General features: G+C 41.1%; 2 protein-coding genes across 7 annotated transcripts in view; one reads left to right on the top strand and one right to left on the bottom strand.

Moving 5' to 3' along the window:
- Positions 1-6,828, bottom strand: part of LOC123504991 (prolyl 4-hydroxylase subunit alpha-2-like) — a 7,221-nt gene extending 393 nt beyond the window's left edge. Inside the window, exons 1-10 of the mRNA XM_045255982.1 lie at positions 6,519-6,828; positions 4,031-4,161; positions 3,556-3,726; positions 3,085-3,257; positions 2,215-2,391; positions 1,818-2,062; positions 1,540-1,702; positions 1,242-1,298; positions 765-930; positions 1-273 (exon numbers count right to left, since the gene is read on the bottom strand). The exon at positions 1-273 is cut by the window's left edge and continues 393 nt beyond it. Coding sequence (XP_045111917.1) covers positions 203-273; positions 765-930; positions 1,242-1,298; positions 1,540-1,702; positions 1,818-2,062; positions 2,215-2,391; positions 3,085-3,257; positions 3,556-3,726; positions 4,031-4,161; positions 6,519-6,715 — 1,551 coding nt within the window. The 5' untranslated portion in view covers positions 6,716-6,828 and the 3' untranslated portion in view covers positions 1-202. The remainder of the gene's footprint in view (positions 274-764; positions 931-1,241; positions 1,299-1,539; positions 1,703-1,817; positions 2,063-2,214; positions 2,392-3,084; positions 3,258-3,555; positions 3,727-4,030; positions 4,162-6,518) is intronic.
- A 1,869-nt stretch (positions 6,829-8,697) lies between these two features.
- LOC123504995 (cytosolic Fe-S cluster assembly factor narfl-like) overlaps positions 8,698-14,521 on the top strand; it is a 29,589-nt gene continuing 23,765 nt past the window's right edge. For 2 of the 6 annotated variants that reach the window (XM_045255994.1, XM_045255997.1), the window contains exons 1-3: positions 8,698-8,875; positions 10,966-11,107; positions 12,230-12,322. In XM_045255994.1, the coding sequence (XP_045111929.1) occupies positions 11,045-11,107; positions 12,230-12,322 (156 nt within the window). In that variant the 5' untranslated portion in view covers positions 8,698-8,875; positions 10,966-11,044. The other 4 variants (XM_045255993.1, XM_045255995.1, XM_045255992.1 and 1 more) reach the window with 4 other exon arrangements.

Consider the following 14,521-nt stretch of genomic DNA (forward strand, 5'->3'; position numbering starts at 1 on the left):
CTCTCTCTCTCTCTCTCTCTCTCTCTCTCAAATCTACAATAACCAATACAGTTACTTATTTTTTTTCAAGCAAGATTATCGGAGAGAAGGAGTGCTGAGAATGAAGAGAGTGGAAGGCTGTGGGATGGACGCTGTAGGAGGCAGGTGTTGGCGGCGTGGTTGGGTGAGGAGGGTGCTGAGAATCAAGGAGTGCAGGTCAGGCTCACTCCTCGGGGTCCAGCGTACATGACCACCGAAACTCTTGCCCCCACTCGTGTAGCCATAAATTAGCAACTGAAATTTTGGAAAGGCTTGTTAATATTGCCTTCTTTCTTTTTTGTTGCTTTCATGTAATCGTTCTCATCATCGCTATCGTCGTCATCATTGTCATAATCATTACTCACTCATTTAAGTAACGCATCCCGACCAAGAATAATGTTCCTAAATTAAATCATATTAGCTTTCATGCTGGCAGATCTATTTTGATTTTTGTTAAGTAACGTCAAACTGAGTACTTCAGAGCTCTTGATTCTTCCTGCTTCGTCTTCTGGAAAACAAATCTTAAGGGAATAATACATGAATCTGTTACTATTTCAGTCGTCCAGACTCTTCACAAAGTATCAAGGCCAAGAGGTGTCGCATTTTTGCATTAGACTGACTCAACAAACCAGGCATCGGCTACATGACCTGTTCAGGAAGGGGAAAAGTTACTTGAGAGGTGAAGTCTAGACAGTGAAAGAAACAATGCACAGCTGATCCACACGGACACATGGATGGACACTCACTCCACTTCTCTCCCAGCAGGACGGGACAAGAGGCGTGCACCGTGCGATAGTCTCCTCGTCCATTGCGTTTTAGATTGAACCAGAAGAGCGCCGAGCCTCGTCTGGCAGCCACCTCCACTCCTAACGTTGGGAACACTGTCGACCCTCCCGCCTCCACGTCATTCAGCTGAAGGTGGTAGTCAGTCAGTAACAGGTTTTCTCCAACATATCAATAAATAATGTTCATCCGATTAAGGATTTAAATAACAAGAAACATAATATGCTCCGGTGAATAACCTGATGACTAAAGAGCTGTCCTGTTACATCTCACATCATCGAGTGGATTGTGAGATGGGCAAGTTTGAGAGAAGAGATATTTCTGCTCCTATCTTTTTTTTTGTTTTTAACTACTTAGCTAATTCTTTGTCCCTATCAGCTTCCCTTACTGAGACTGTAGATTGAAGGAGAAACCAGATGTGGTCGCCTCTTCATACTCACATAAAAGAGCATGGTGGCCAGACGATCCCCTTGGTGAGGCGTCTTGTCCAGAGATTTCTGTAATAAAGAATTGTGTAAAAAATTTAAATGTGTGACAGCTTGTCCTTTGGTGGTGTACATGATTATATATGCCTGTCACTGAAATTTCACAACATAATGTAAATAAAAAAGACTTTCATAAAACATATTTTATTCTAATAAGATATATTTCAAGAAATATATCATATCTGAAATATGTCTTACTTCGATAAAATATCTTTCATGGAGTATTAGACCATTTTCATAACTTGTTACTAACTTCTTCCAGGTCAAAGAAGTCAACGTGAGCGTCGTAATGGCCACCGATCCCGTAGTTAAGCACGTGGAGGTCCTCAGAGGTGAGGGTGCTGAGTCCCGTCATGTACTCGATCCTCTGCAGTATTTTGTCTACAACAGGGTCGTCTCCTCTTTTCACCCACGCACTGCAACATATTATGTGTACAAAAAGATGACATGAGTGACCACTCTTTACTAAGATGTAAGGAGAAGCATGAAGTGGAACAATTGCGAAGTTTGAGGTTAGTATAGTGTACTTACGTCTTGCCAACCCTGGCCAAGGATTTGCGGATCTGATGCGTGGTGAAGGAATGAACCATGGTGGTGGCCAGGCGAGGCAGGGACAACTGCTTCACCGCCTCCGTCTCAGCCTCTGTCAACACGTCATGGTACACAACAATTATTGGGTCGGCCCACCGCAGCTCCGCCTTGAAGGGCATGAGGCGGTGGTAGGCGGAACCCCCAAACACATAGCCGCACTTCATGCCAATAAACGCCTCGGGAGACTGCAGGAAAAAAGGAGATACCGCTCAAACCTCAGTGCATGTCCGCTAACCAGTTTTACTTATCGTGCATGTTTTTGTCTCCATTACACTCCAAAGAAACTAGACTGTAAGCAAAAACTCATGATGCGACTAACAGTTTATTCGAGTCTAACCTGAATCTGTTCGCCTCGACATAAACGACGGTAGAGGTCATCGAGCCTCTTCACTGCTTCTGCGCCTTTGTGGTTGGCATATATTTCCTGCTGGAAGGAAATAGGAATGCCCAGGCCAGAGAAGTTGTCCAGCATTTCTGAGTTGGAGTGCCGGGCCATCTCCGTCACCATTTTACTCTGAAGATAATTCGGCGGTCAGTCTTTAAACAGTAAACGCACAGAACTTGGACATAAAATCTTGTTCATGCGGATCAGAACTTGTTTCTCTCTCTCTCTCTCTCTCTCTCTCTCTCTCTCTCTCTCTCTCTCTCTCTCTCTCTCTCTCTCTCTCACACTCTCACACACACACACACACACACACACACACACACACACACACACACACACACACACACACACACACACACACACACACACACACACACACACACACACACACACACACACACACACACACACACACACACACACACACACACACACACACACACACACACACACACACACACATCACACACACACACACACACACACACACATACATATATATATATATATATATATATATATATATATATATATATATATATATATATATATATATATATATATATATATATATATATATATATATACACACACACACACACACACACACACACACACACACACACACACACACACACACACACACACACACACACACACACACACTGTTTGTATATGTATTGCATGCTCTGAATTCTGATTCAGGAGTAGTGCACATGCAGAAAAATAAAAATCGAAGAGTAGCCTAGCTGGATAACTTTTCAAAGCTTGGTGAGAGCAAACCACCAGTTCCTTCCCGCCGTCCCCTTCCCCCCTACCCACCATCAAGACGCGGTGCTCCTGCTGGCGGCTCACTCGCTCTATCCTGGTTTGTTCCTCCCGCGTGAGAGGCTGCTGATTTGCCAGGAGCTCGAGGCCTTTCCGGTACCATTGTTCACTCAGGTCAAATTCCAGGTTGTTAAAGCTCTGCTGGCCAAGACGGAAACAGTCGTCAGCTGTAATGCAATACGAAAGGCCTATATTACCACTTGTCAGCCGCTTGGCTGTCATCTCGGCAGGAGTAACGCAACAGTGGAGAAAGGTATTTGTCTTGACAGAATAGGGAAATATTTTACATAATTTAGTAACGTCATGGAAGTTTCGTTTCGTCTGTTTATTCAATTGTTTATGTTTCATACAAGTTAAGTATCAAGAACTAAATAAGCGAACTAATGAAAAGAATCCAGTGGAGATTAGATGCTGGCTGTGTTTCAGAGTGCATTAAGAGGAACCAGCCGGCAGGTAGCACCTCACCTGACAGTACCTGTACAGCTTTCCTTCCCCGAATGTCCCCTTCCACCAAGTCGTCCACGGTGAGATTGTAAGTGTCCTGGAGGCGCACTAAGGCAAAGGCAACGCCGTTAAGGTCAGTCTCCTCAGGTAAATTCAGGTTCCCCCTTAGCGAGGACATGTTTTCGTGTAAATCTGTGAAGCAACAGAGAGAGAGGTGAGGTGTAGCTAAATTTTCCACCATTATAAGGATAAGAAGATTCCTACTAAAGGTGACTGAAGAAAATAGAAAATATGTTAGACATAAGCATCGCTTTATCATTACATATACCAAAATTTAGACAACAAAGTTCTGACAACTGTACTTAACGATGGGAAGATGATACGTATACCAAATGTGTTCTCATAGTGACAGTCACTAAAGCATCTTAATAATGATAACAACACTAGACGCACGCCGCTATGGAGCACTCCAAGAAAGGGAGAAACGCCGTCTGACCTGCCGTGGAAGGAGGGTGGAGCGCGTCCTGCACGGGGAGGAAATCTTGGGTGAGGCGCCGCATGAAGAAGTAACTGTTGATGGGGTTGTGCACGTAGTCTGCCGCGCTGCCGCGCCAACTCTCGACGTACCTGAATTAGCGGGATGAGTTTTTTGGTACTAGTAACACAAAACACAAACCTGATCTGACGCATTCTTAACTGTCGTTCCAAATATAGACACTAAGTGTATTCCACAATATTCTACTATATTTCTTCTTTACTGTTATATACGTATTCTGTATCTATGTTCGTTATTTTTTTTTTTTTGACGGTATATCACTAATGTGAGGCAGAATGCAACTAAGTTAATTATCAAGACATTTTTGTGTAGTACAAAAAAAGTCTGTTTAAAGTTACTCGTATTTTTGACTTTATGATCTTAGTGACAAATTAGCAACGAAATTTACACGAAAATCACTCTTTAGAACTCAGTTAATCATCTCTGTGGTCTTTGAAAATAGTCATGCTGAGAGAGCAAACCGTTTCTGAGCCATGATCTTGGAATAGAGATTATCTGACCTTGCTCACATCTCTCGTGCATATGTCTCAGCTTAGCACATGGAGCGTTGTATACCTTTCTCGCTGTTGACACTGTAGTAATTACTTGGTTTTATTATTCTACACGATCAGGCATATTATTGATTATTATTGAAACTCACTTTACTGTTGAAATAATGTATATAAGGAGTGATTTTCCCTCTTACATAAAAGAACAATTCATTCAGTGACAGTAATATGCATTCGTTGAGATGAACATCACGTGACCTGGTCAAGTTACAGTGTTAAGCGTAAAATCCAGGATACCTTGCAAATCACTGAGTGTACTGAGATTGTACAGCACACACACACACACACACACACACACACACACACACACACACACACACACACACACACACACACACACACACACACACACATATGCACACACATTTTCCCTCTCTCTCTCTCTCTCTCTCTCTCTCTCTCTCTCTCTCTCTCTCTCTCTCTCTCTCTCTCTCTCTCTCTCTCTCTCTCCTTCAAAGTCTAAACAATAGTCGTAAAGATATGCATCGCACCTGAGAGAGAGAGAGAGAGAGAGAGAGAGAGAGAGAGAGAGAGAGAGAGAGAGAGGGCGGGTGCGGGGGCGGGGAGGAAAGTAGGTAATGACTGACTCCGCCAAACTGGTCGCTACGGTGATGGTCGCTGGTGAGGTCCTGCTCGGGAGGAAGAGATCAGCGAGCCGCGGATAATGTTGATAATAATGCCAGCTACCGTTACCCTCATCCGGGCTTTATCCTGGTCCACCGCCTTTCAGCGACTTCAACCCCCTTATCTTCTTCGTCTTTGTCATGCTTCTCTTCTTTTCTTTCTTCCTGTTGTTCCCTTTCCGTTTGTTACTCTCTTCCATTTATTGTCTGTCATTCATGTGTGGATGTACGTATCAAATGCCAATGTTTTCTCTTATCACAAGAGGAAAAGGAGACACACACACACACACACACACACACACACACACACACACACACACACACACACACACACACACACACACACACAGAGACAGACAGAAAGAGAGAGAGAGAGAGAGAGAGAGAGAGAGAGAGAGAGAGAGAGAGAGGTGGGATATGTGTTGGGGTAGAAGCGAAGGATGGCCCCGTCTAGAGTCAGCCACAATCACTCAAGCCGCGGCACCTCATTAGGGTGTAATGAAGGGTGGAGCGCTATTGTGTCACGCCCTCTAGTTACCAGACCCTTCCTCAGATGACAAAACCAGTGTAAAAGTTATACGGACGGCAGCTGATTATTCCTCTCTGGAATCGTTTACGTTGTAAGGAAGACGTTGCCATATCGGGCGAAAAACACCGACATCGACAATCTCTCAGTAATGTTGCAGTCGTGCAGTGCACGCTTTTCAGTTTGTTATATATCCACATTTATAAAAGAAATATGTTCAGAGAGAGAAACGACCCCATGGGATTTTAAAAGCGTCACTGATAACATTAATTCACGCCATGACATTGGGAAACACGGAACACTAAATTCTTGAAAAAAAAAAAATATATCATTAGTAACGTTAAAAATGTAAATGAAAATAAAATGGTGATAACAAAAGCTACTGGTAATCATTAAATAAGTTTATTTACAGAATGACAACTCTGGTGTCCTCGTAAGAAATAACTGATGTTAGTTTTAGGCATACCATACATGTGCTCATTATCCTGGTAACCCTTACCTGAGAAATGTGGTGAAGCATTATGTTGTCAGAGAACATATAATCATTTATTATTCTCTAAAAAATTACACTAGTTATCTTTACATATAAAAACATTTCTTAGTCAGTATATACAACGAGTAATATCTTATATCTTGTGGAATAACACGTGCTATATATGAATAGTACATCAGACTTTCAATTATTTCCTGTGTCATCACGTGGCCCAGGACTGAGGTCAACTTGAACGTACCTTCTGATAACTTCTAGGCGAGCATCCTCCTTCGTCACGTAATCTTGAAGGGCGGCGACTACTGCTTGCTCAGCCTCCACCAAGCGGGCCACAGAGGCAGCAGAGGTGTGTACATCTCCCAGCCCCTGTGTGTACCCTGATGCTGCCACTGACACCATCACCACTAAAACCCACCATCCTCGCTCCTCCCCTGACATTGCTTGGCAGAGCACTCAGTTATTGTGTCACACTCCAGAGAAAAAGTTGCGTTAGGAGCGCAAGAAGAGAACGTGACGCTATAGGGAAGAGCGAGATGGTGAGGCAGCGAGGCGACTAGATGAGAAGCAACTCGAGACTGACGAGTTGCAGCAGGATACCGGCTCTTCTCTCGGCTGCTCATGAGGATGGGAAAAATACACGGGATGGCGTGTGACGTAAAATACAGTGTGACTCAGCAGTGCAAGTCATTGGTTCCAGTGTTAGGGCAGCATTCCCTACGGCGCGGGAGGTGGGTGTTTTGTTAGTCCGGAGAGAAGCAAATCTCCGTTATTTCAATAGAGAAGAAAAAATGAAAAAGAATAAGCAGAAAGAAGAAGAAGAAGAAGAAGAAGAAGAAGAAGAAGAAGAAGAAGATGAAGAAGAAGAAGAAGAAAGAAGAAGAAGTAGAAAGAAGAAGAGGCAGTTATTGCATGGTTGCGTGACTTGAATAGATATGTGAGCATTTAGAATATCATGGCAAAATAATCAGCATTTCCTATTGTTACTGTGAAAATAATTGTAAACAGCAGGTAGATACTGGTGATTTCTTTACCGGGAGGAAATATCTGGGCAGGATTAAGGTGGAATCATGTAGTGCGCTTTTGCTGTGGAACTTACTGGTGATCGAACTTTTAGCCTTGATACTAATACATTAAAGATGAATGATGAAACCTAGGCGTACAAACATGAGTTGAATAAGAGATTAGACTTAGATGATGGAAAATCTAAAAATTGAAAAATGAAAAAAAATTGTAAAAAGGTTGATTTTACGAAGTGCAATGAACTATGGACCTTGGTGAACCTTGGGTGGATGTGGCGATGGTCTAACTATCACATAAATAGAATATGAGGAAGTCTACCAAAGATATGTTATAGTATATATTTGATTTTCAATGCTCAGGAGAGAGAGAGAGAGAGAGAGAGAGAGAGAGAGAGAGAGAGAGAGAGAGAGAGAGAGAGTGTGTGTGTGTGTGTGTGTGTGTGTGTGTGTGTGTGTGTGTGTGTGTGTGTGTGTGTGTGTGTGTGTGTGTGTGTGTGTGTGTGTGTGTGTGTGTGTGTGTGTGTGTGTGTGTGTGTGTGTTCACGGTCGTCTGCTGGTCACCCAACCAGTTTACCTTCTCCATTACGGGGCAAGCTCAGAGCTCATAGACCGAATTCGGGTAGGACTGAGACTACACCACGTTCCACATACCGGGAAAGCGCGGCTACAATTCCTCAAATTACACCATGTACCTGTTTGGTGTTAGGTAAACAGGGTTACACATAGAGGCTCGCCTGTTTGCCTCGACTCGAACCCGGGACCCAGGCCTTCTCGGTTGTGAGCTGAGTGTGATAATCAAAGACTACATATAAAATATATAATCTCATATATAGAATATATAGTCTTTGGTGATGATTACTACTACTGTGTGTGTGTGTGTGTGTGTGTGTGTGTGTGTGTGTGTTGCCTTGTCTTTGATTGTGAATTTGCTACGACCTTTGTCGACAGAATGTTCAAGGCGAAAATGTCGCTGACAGAAAGAAAGAAAGAAAATAAAAGAAAATATGACTGAGCTTCATGAAGGAATATGTAAGGAGAATAAGGTACATCAAATATTGAATATGTAGATAAGGTGTATTACTTTACAATGCTCCTTACAAGAGATACTGTTGTAGGTAGGAGATTCGGAAAGTAGTGAATGGATATCTGCCATGCGAAGATCAAGAACAACCACCTGAATTAGGGCATAATAAAAATGAAATAGTGCAGAAGACAGGAAGGGAATGGATGGTGCTGCTGCTGAGACTGTGTTGAGACGAGTGAAAGACTGAAAGGATGATTGAGGCTGTGAAGGAGTGTCTGGACAGAATGTGGCGAGCGAGGAGTAAAGATTACTAGTGAATATAATACTGCTTTTTTCTTTTATGCTTTGCTTGTCTTTTACTTTTCTTTCCTTTGCAGGAGGTGCCGATCCAAAGGCCTAGTTCCGGAGCGATCACGAGATACAAAGGCCTGACCCAGAAGAAATTCTGCGTCACCTGTACCACCCGTAACCACAAGATCAAGATCAAGATTACCTTAGATGTAAACAAAGCTAGTGAAGGTATATTCGTAAACGTCTTCAGGAAGATATTACATTATTAGTATGTTTTTTAGTCTTATTTCGGGCACTGTTTTAATATAGCTTGAGGGACGTCTATATGAGGACAGTGCCACATACTGTAGGCTGCAGTGTGTATAGCAGCAAGGGGGTCACTGGTGGTAGCCAATGTAGGTAGCTGTTCTGCAAGCTGCCCAACTCAGCCCACCTGTACTAGTCAGAAAGCTTGGAAACTGAGCTGTAGATTTTGACTCCAGTGTAGACTTGTTAAATTAGGTAAGTCTTCGTTAAAAAAATTATATGAAATATTTTGTCGTTTCATGGTGGGAAAGTGGTTTTTCAGATAGGGAACAAAAATGAAAAGTGTAGTTTCGAAAAAAGTCTACGGGAAGTGTAATCCACCTCGGACTTTTATGGATGACTTGAGGAAGCAGATATGACTAAGATATGGGCTCTCAAATCTTACATAATCTAGCAGGTAGGCTGCGGGCCCCCCAACCTTCATCCATAGGCTCAGTATGGTTTTACTTAACATAACATAACAGAGAGCTGCACCTCCATTGGCCTTGCTGATCTAACCCAACAATAGAAGGGGTGCACTGTTTAACCCTGTGATTTCCAAACTTACCTGATCTGAGATATCCAAATATACAATAGTTTAACAAATACTTACATTATTACAAAGAACTTGGTGGCAGGTGTCTTCTCTGGGCAGTTTGCATTATAGAAGCTGTTTAGGAAAGCCACCTCTTAAAGAAGGACTTGAAAATGCTTGTTTAATTTAGCAATGACCTTGATAATCATTGACCTTATAATTTGGAGTACAAAGTGGTTCCTTCTGTCATTGAGAAGCACTTTACTTTTTGCTTCCCTCCACAGCATCTCTCCACTTAAAACTACTATGCTATTCAACAGGTGTGTTACCTAAATTTTCTCGATTGTCTTGGTAACGAAGTGTTGGATCACTATTATACTTTGCCACAGCATATGTCACACCAAGCGCTAATTTTTCACTGCACAGTGCATTACCAGAAGTGTATGAGTAAGCTGCATACTCTTGACAATTGAGAGAAATTTCCGATATCCGGAGAAGGCATTTGGACAGTCATTACTACGTCACTCCCTAGCTCCACCCACCTCTCTCCCCCTGTATGTTCCCTCCTCTCTATCACTCGTTATCCCTTCCTCAACAATCTCTCTCTCTCTCTCTCTCTCTCTCTCTCTCTCTCTCTCTCTCTCTCTCTCTTTCATGGAATTAAATTCATTTCAATTTTGCACCAACCAATGAGAGGTATATGGCACTCCCACTGGTGCATCCATTAAGCCACTTGTTTGCCAACATTCTCGTTCGTTATCAACCTTCACGTTATCGTAACCAAGGCTTTATTTCCTCATTATTTCACTCTAAATAAATGACCGGTCTACGTTGGTATACCACATTTTTTATATACTTCAGGAAAACAACGTTCACCTTAGGTTATGAATCCATGATAGAGAGAGAGAGAGAGATTGAGGATAGGGTTTATTGAGGAAGGGGATAATGAGTGACAGAGAGGAGGGAACATACAGTGGGAGAGAGGTGGGTGGGGCTAGGGAGTGACGTAGTAGTGACTGTCCGAATGCCTTCTCCGGATATTGGAAATTTCTCTCAATTGTCAAGAGTATGCAGCTTACTCATACACTTCTGGTAATGCACTGTGCAGTGAAAAATTAGCGCTTGGTGTGAAATATGCTGTGGCAAAGTATAATAGTGATCCAACACTTCGTTACCGAGACAATCGAGAAAATCAAGGTAACACACCTGTTGAAAAGCATAGTAGCACAGTCATGAATTCCCTTGTTATTTTTATTTAACTTTGAATGAAAACAAATTAAATGTATGTACATATGAACAGGTATGAACACAAAAACTGTCAATATCCATGTGGGTATTATGAAAGAAAGCATTTTTAGATTCAATTTTTTGCTATGAATGTGTAGTTTTTTCTTATATTCTTTTGCTTTTTTTTTTTTTTTTTGACACCACCAAAGCTTGTGGTTTAAGTTTAGCATAGCTGCCTTCCCATCCTTCCTATAATCTTTCTCTTCCAAGAAAAACTTGTCATTAATGGCATTGACTTTCTTTTCAGATACTGTTAGATATAGGAAGTGTACCCTTATCTTTTATCACTGAAGTAGAAGCAGAAGGTTTACCATACCTTGAGAATCATGTCTGGCTTCAGTGGAGTGTTGAAACTTACCGATCTTGATGATTTCATAGCACCGTCGCAGGTAATTTAATACTTTTAATTATTATGGTGAATATTTTAAAATTATCTTTATCTACAATCTACAGCAAAATTGCTAGAACATGTGTCTCTTTTGGCTGTTTGGAATAGAGTGGTGTTTGATGACCTAAAATATTTTCATCTCACATAACATCTGCTTTCATTATGTGTAAAAAGCTAGCCAGTCTATCAACACTTGTCAGAAACAATGGCAGATATATATTTAGGGAAGTCAGTAAATAGGTGTAAAAGAATTTAGTGTTGTTTTTGTGTTTAATTCAGCATGTATGTTTAACTTCTGATGGTAGGATATGGAGTGGGTGGTGGGAAGGAAGTGTGGCCTACATGTGTTTGCGTGTGTGAGGTGACCACCCAAATGTCATTGTAATGAATTCAGGCATGCCAATTGCTTTGTTCAGTTTCAAAGTCATAGCAACAATGTCTCCTCTGCCCCCTGCCTTCCCCCAAAAAAAAGACATGTGGTGTGCTTCTAGATTCTCAGTTTCTGTAAGATGCAGTATTTACTGAAGAAAACAACAGCTTTACACTCCTTGTATGAAAACTTCCTTCCCAGGTTCTTATATTCAGTGAAAACCCTTTGTAGTGGCCTGCCAGAATTATTTATTTATAAGAATTTTTAATAGGAATTTCAATATTGAAAATTATTTTAATTCATCTTTGGAAATTACAGAAAAATGATAATGCATTGAGATAACAATGATGATGGTAATAGCTGGATAAATTTTAATTTTGTATTCATGTTTAGTAGTTACACAACTTATGTAATTTGGAATTCAAATGCATATTCCAAATGAGATACCTAGATATATTTATATTAAATGTATTGTATTGCTGAATGATTATTTATTGGATCATCATAATTTAATATTGGATGAACAGTAGTGATACTATATGTTAAAGGCAAAAATATTCATGATATAGTTATACTACATAATATATTAATTTTCATACAGTTTTATTAACTGTCTTATAACATGGAAAATATGATATGATTGTAAAGCCTCGGTGTTTGAAAAGAAAGTCATTGTGACTGTTAGAAGTTTGTTCATGATGAAAGGAGGAAGTTTAGTGGGCTGTGTTATTTTCATGTTCACTCTCATTTCAGGAATGCATCAAGCCAGTAAAAGTTGAGCAGAAGTCTGGTCGAGGTGTTATACGAATTGAGAATGATGGAGCAGATGCTGCTATGGCCGTGCAAGTAAGACCAGAAACTATAATATTACTGCAGTGGTGTTTATCCTTACTACATGTAATTTTTTTCAATAGATTTGCTATTTTATTCATTGAATTTTTTTATGGTTATACTATAAGACTTTTCTGTCATGTTTCGCCAATCATTTGTTTAGTCCAACGTTTACATCAAGTTGTTGGATCTTATGCCTTGTGGAATCAGTTTTCCTGCAAGTATTTTCAGACATATATACCATGATTCATACTTAGTGAATTATATGCTGTTTTAATTCAATCTACAGTCCTCTCCATACTTAATGAAGAGTGTGTGTGTGTGTTTCACTGTATGATCTGCTGCAGTCTCTGACGAGACAGCCAGACGTTACCCTACGGAACGAGCTCAGAGCTCATTATTTCCGATCTTCGGATAGGCCTGAGACCAGGCACACATCACACACCGGGACAACAAGGTCACAACTCCTCGATTTACATCCCGTACCTACTCACTGCTAGGTGAACAGGGGCTACACGTGAAAGGAGACACACCCAAATATCTCCATCCGGCCGAGGAATCGAACCCGGTCCTCTGGCTTGTGAAGCCAGCGCTCTAACCACTGAGCTACCGGGCGTGTGTGTGTGTGTGTATTTACCTAATTGTATTTACCTAATTGTAACATACGGGAAAAGAGCTATGCTCGTGTTGTCCCGTCTCCATATCTACTAATGTCCAGCTTTTTCTTAAAATCATGAATATTCCTTGCGTTGACCACTTCCACGTCTAAACTATTCCATGCTTCCACCCTTCTATGAGGGAAGCTATATTTTTTCACATCTCTCCTATAAGTGGCCATTTTTAGTTTTTTCCCATGCCCTCTCGACATTCTTTCATTCCACATACACAGATCTTCCCTATCCATTTTTCCATGCCAATCATCACTCTGTATATTGCTATCAGGTCTCCCTTTCTTCTGTTTTCCAGGGTCGGAAGTTGCATTCTGTTCAGTCTGTCTTCATAAGTCAAATCTCTTAAGTCAGGCACCATTTTTGTTGCAGCCCTCTGTACTTTCTCTAGTTTCCTTATGTGTTTCTTTAAGTTCGAGCCCACTGTATTGTTGCATATTCAAGCCTCGGTCTTATCATTGCAGTAATTATTTTCTTCATCATTTCTTCATCTAAATATACGAACGCCACTCTTATGTTCCTCAATAAGTTCAATACTTCTCCAATTATTTTGTTTATATGTCTCTCTGGCGATAGGTCATTGGTAATTGTCACCCCAAGGTCTTTTTCTTCATGACTGGTTTTATGTCTTCATTTCCTATCTTGTACATACTCCTGATTCTTCTTTCACTCTTGCCAAACTCTAATTTCTTGCATTTTGTCGTGTTGAACTCCATTTGCCATGTACAGCTCCATTTCCATATTCTGTCCAAGTCTTCCTGGAGTAGTTCGCAATCTTTGTCACATCTCACTTTTCTTAACAATTTTGCATCGTCTGCAAATAGGCTCACATAACTGGACACCCCATCCACCATGTCATTTATGTAGACCGCGAACATTACTGGTGCCAACACTGATCCCTGTGGAACTCCACTCTCCACCAAGCCCCATTCTGATGGTCTGTCCTTAATTATTGTTCTCATTTCTCTTCCTACCAAAAAGTCTTCCATCCATTTTAGTAAACTGCCATGCACTCCTCCTACCATTTCAAGTTTCCAGATCAGTCTCCGGTGTGGTACCTTATCAAAGGCCTTTTTTAAATCCAGATATATTCCATCAGCCCAACCATCTCTTTCCTGTATTACATCTATCACCCTCGAATAGTAACATATCAGGTTTGTCGTGCATGAACGCCCTTTTCTAAAACCAAATTGACACTCACAAAGTAGGTGTGTGTGTGTGTGTGTGTGTGTGTGTGTGTGTGTGTGTGTGTGTGTGTGTGTGTGTGTGTGTGTGTGTGTGTGTGTGTGTGTATTTATCTGCTGAATATTCAAGTCTAAGTCTTATCAACTTGGTTATTATCTTTTTCATCATACTCTTGTCCATGTAGTTAAATCCCACCCTGATATTTGTTAGTGTCTTACATGTTGAAGCAAATAAGCCATTTATGTGCCTTTCTGGAGTCAAGGTGTCTTGTATAATCACTCCCAGATCCTTCTCTTCCTTTTTTTTTTCCATTATAACCTCTTCTCCCATTTTGTACTCAAACCTAGCCCTTCTATTACTT

Source organism: Portunus trituberculatus, chromosome 17 (assembly GCF_017591435.1).
Source record: "Portunus trituberculatus isolate SZX2019 chromosome 17, ASM1759143v1, whole genome shotgun sequence".
Taxonomy (NCBI): Eukaryota; Metazoa; Arthropoda; class Malacostraca; order Decapoda; family Portunidae; genus Portunus; species Portunus trituberculatus.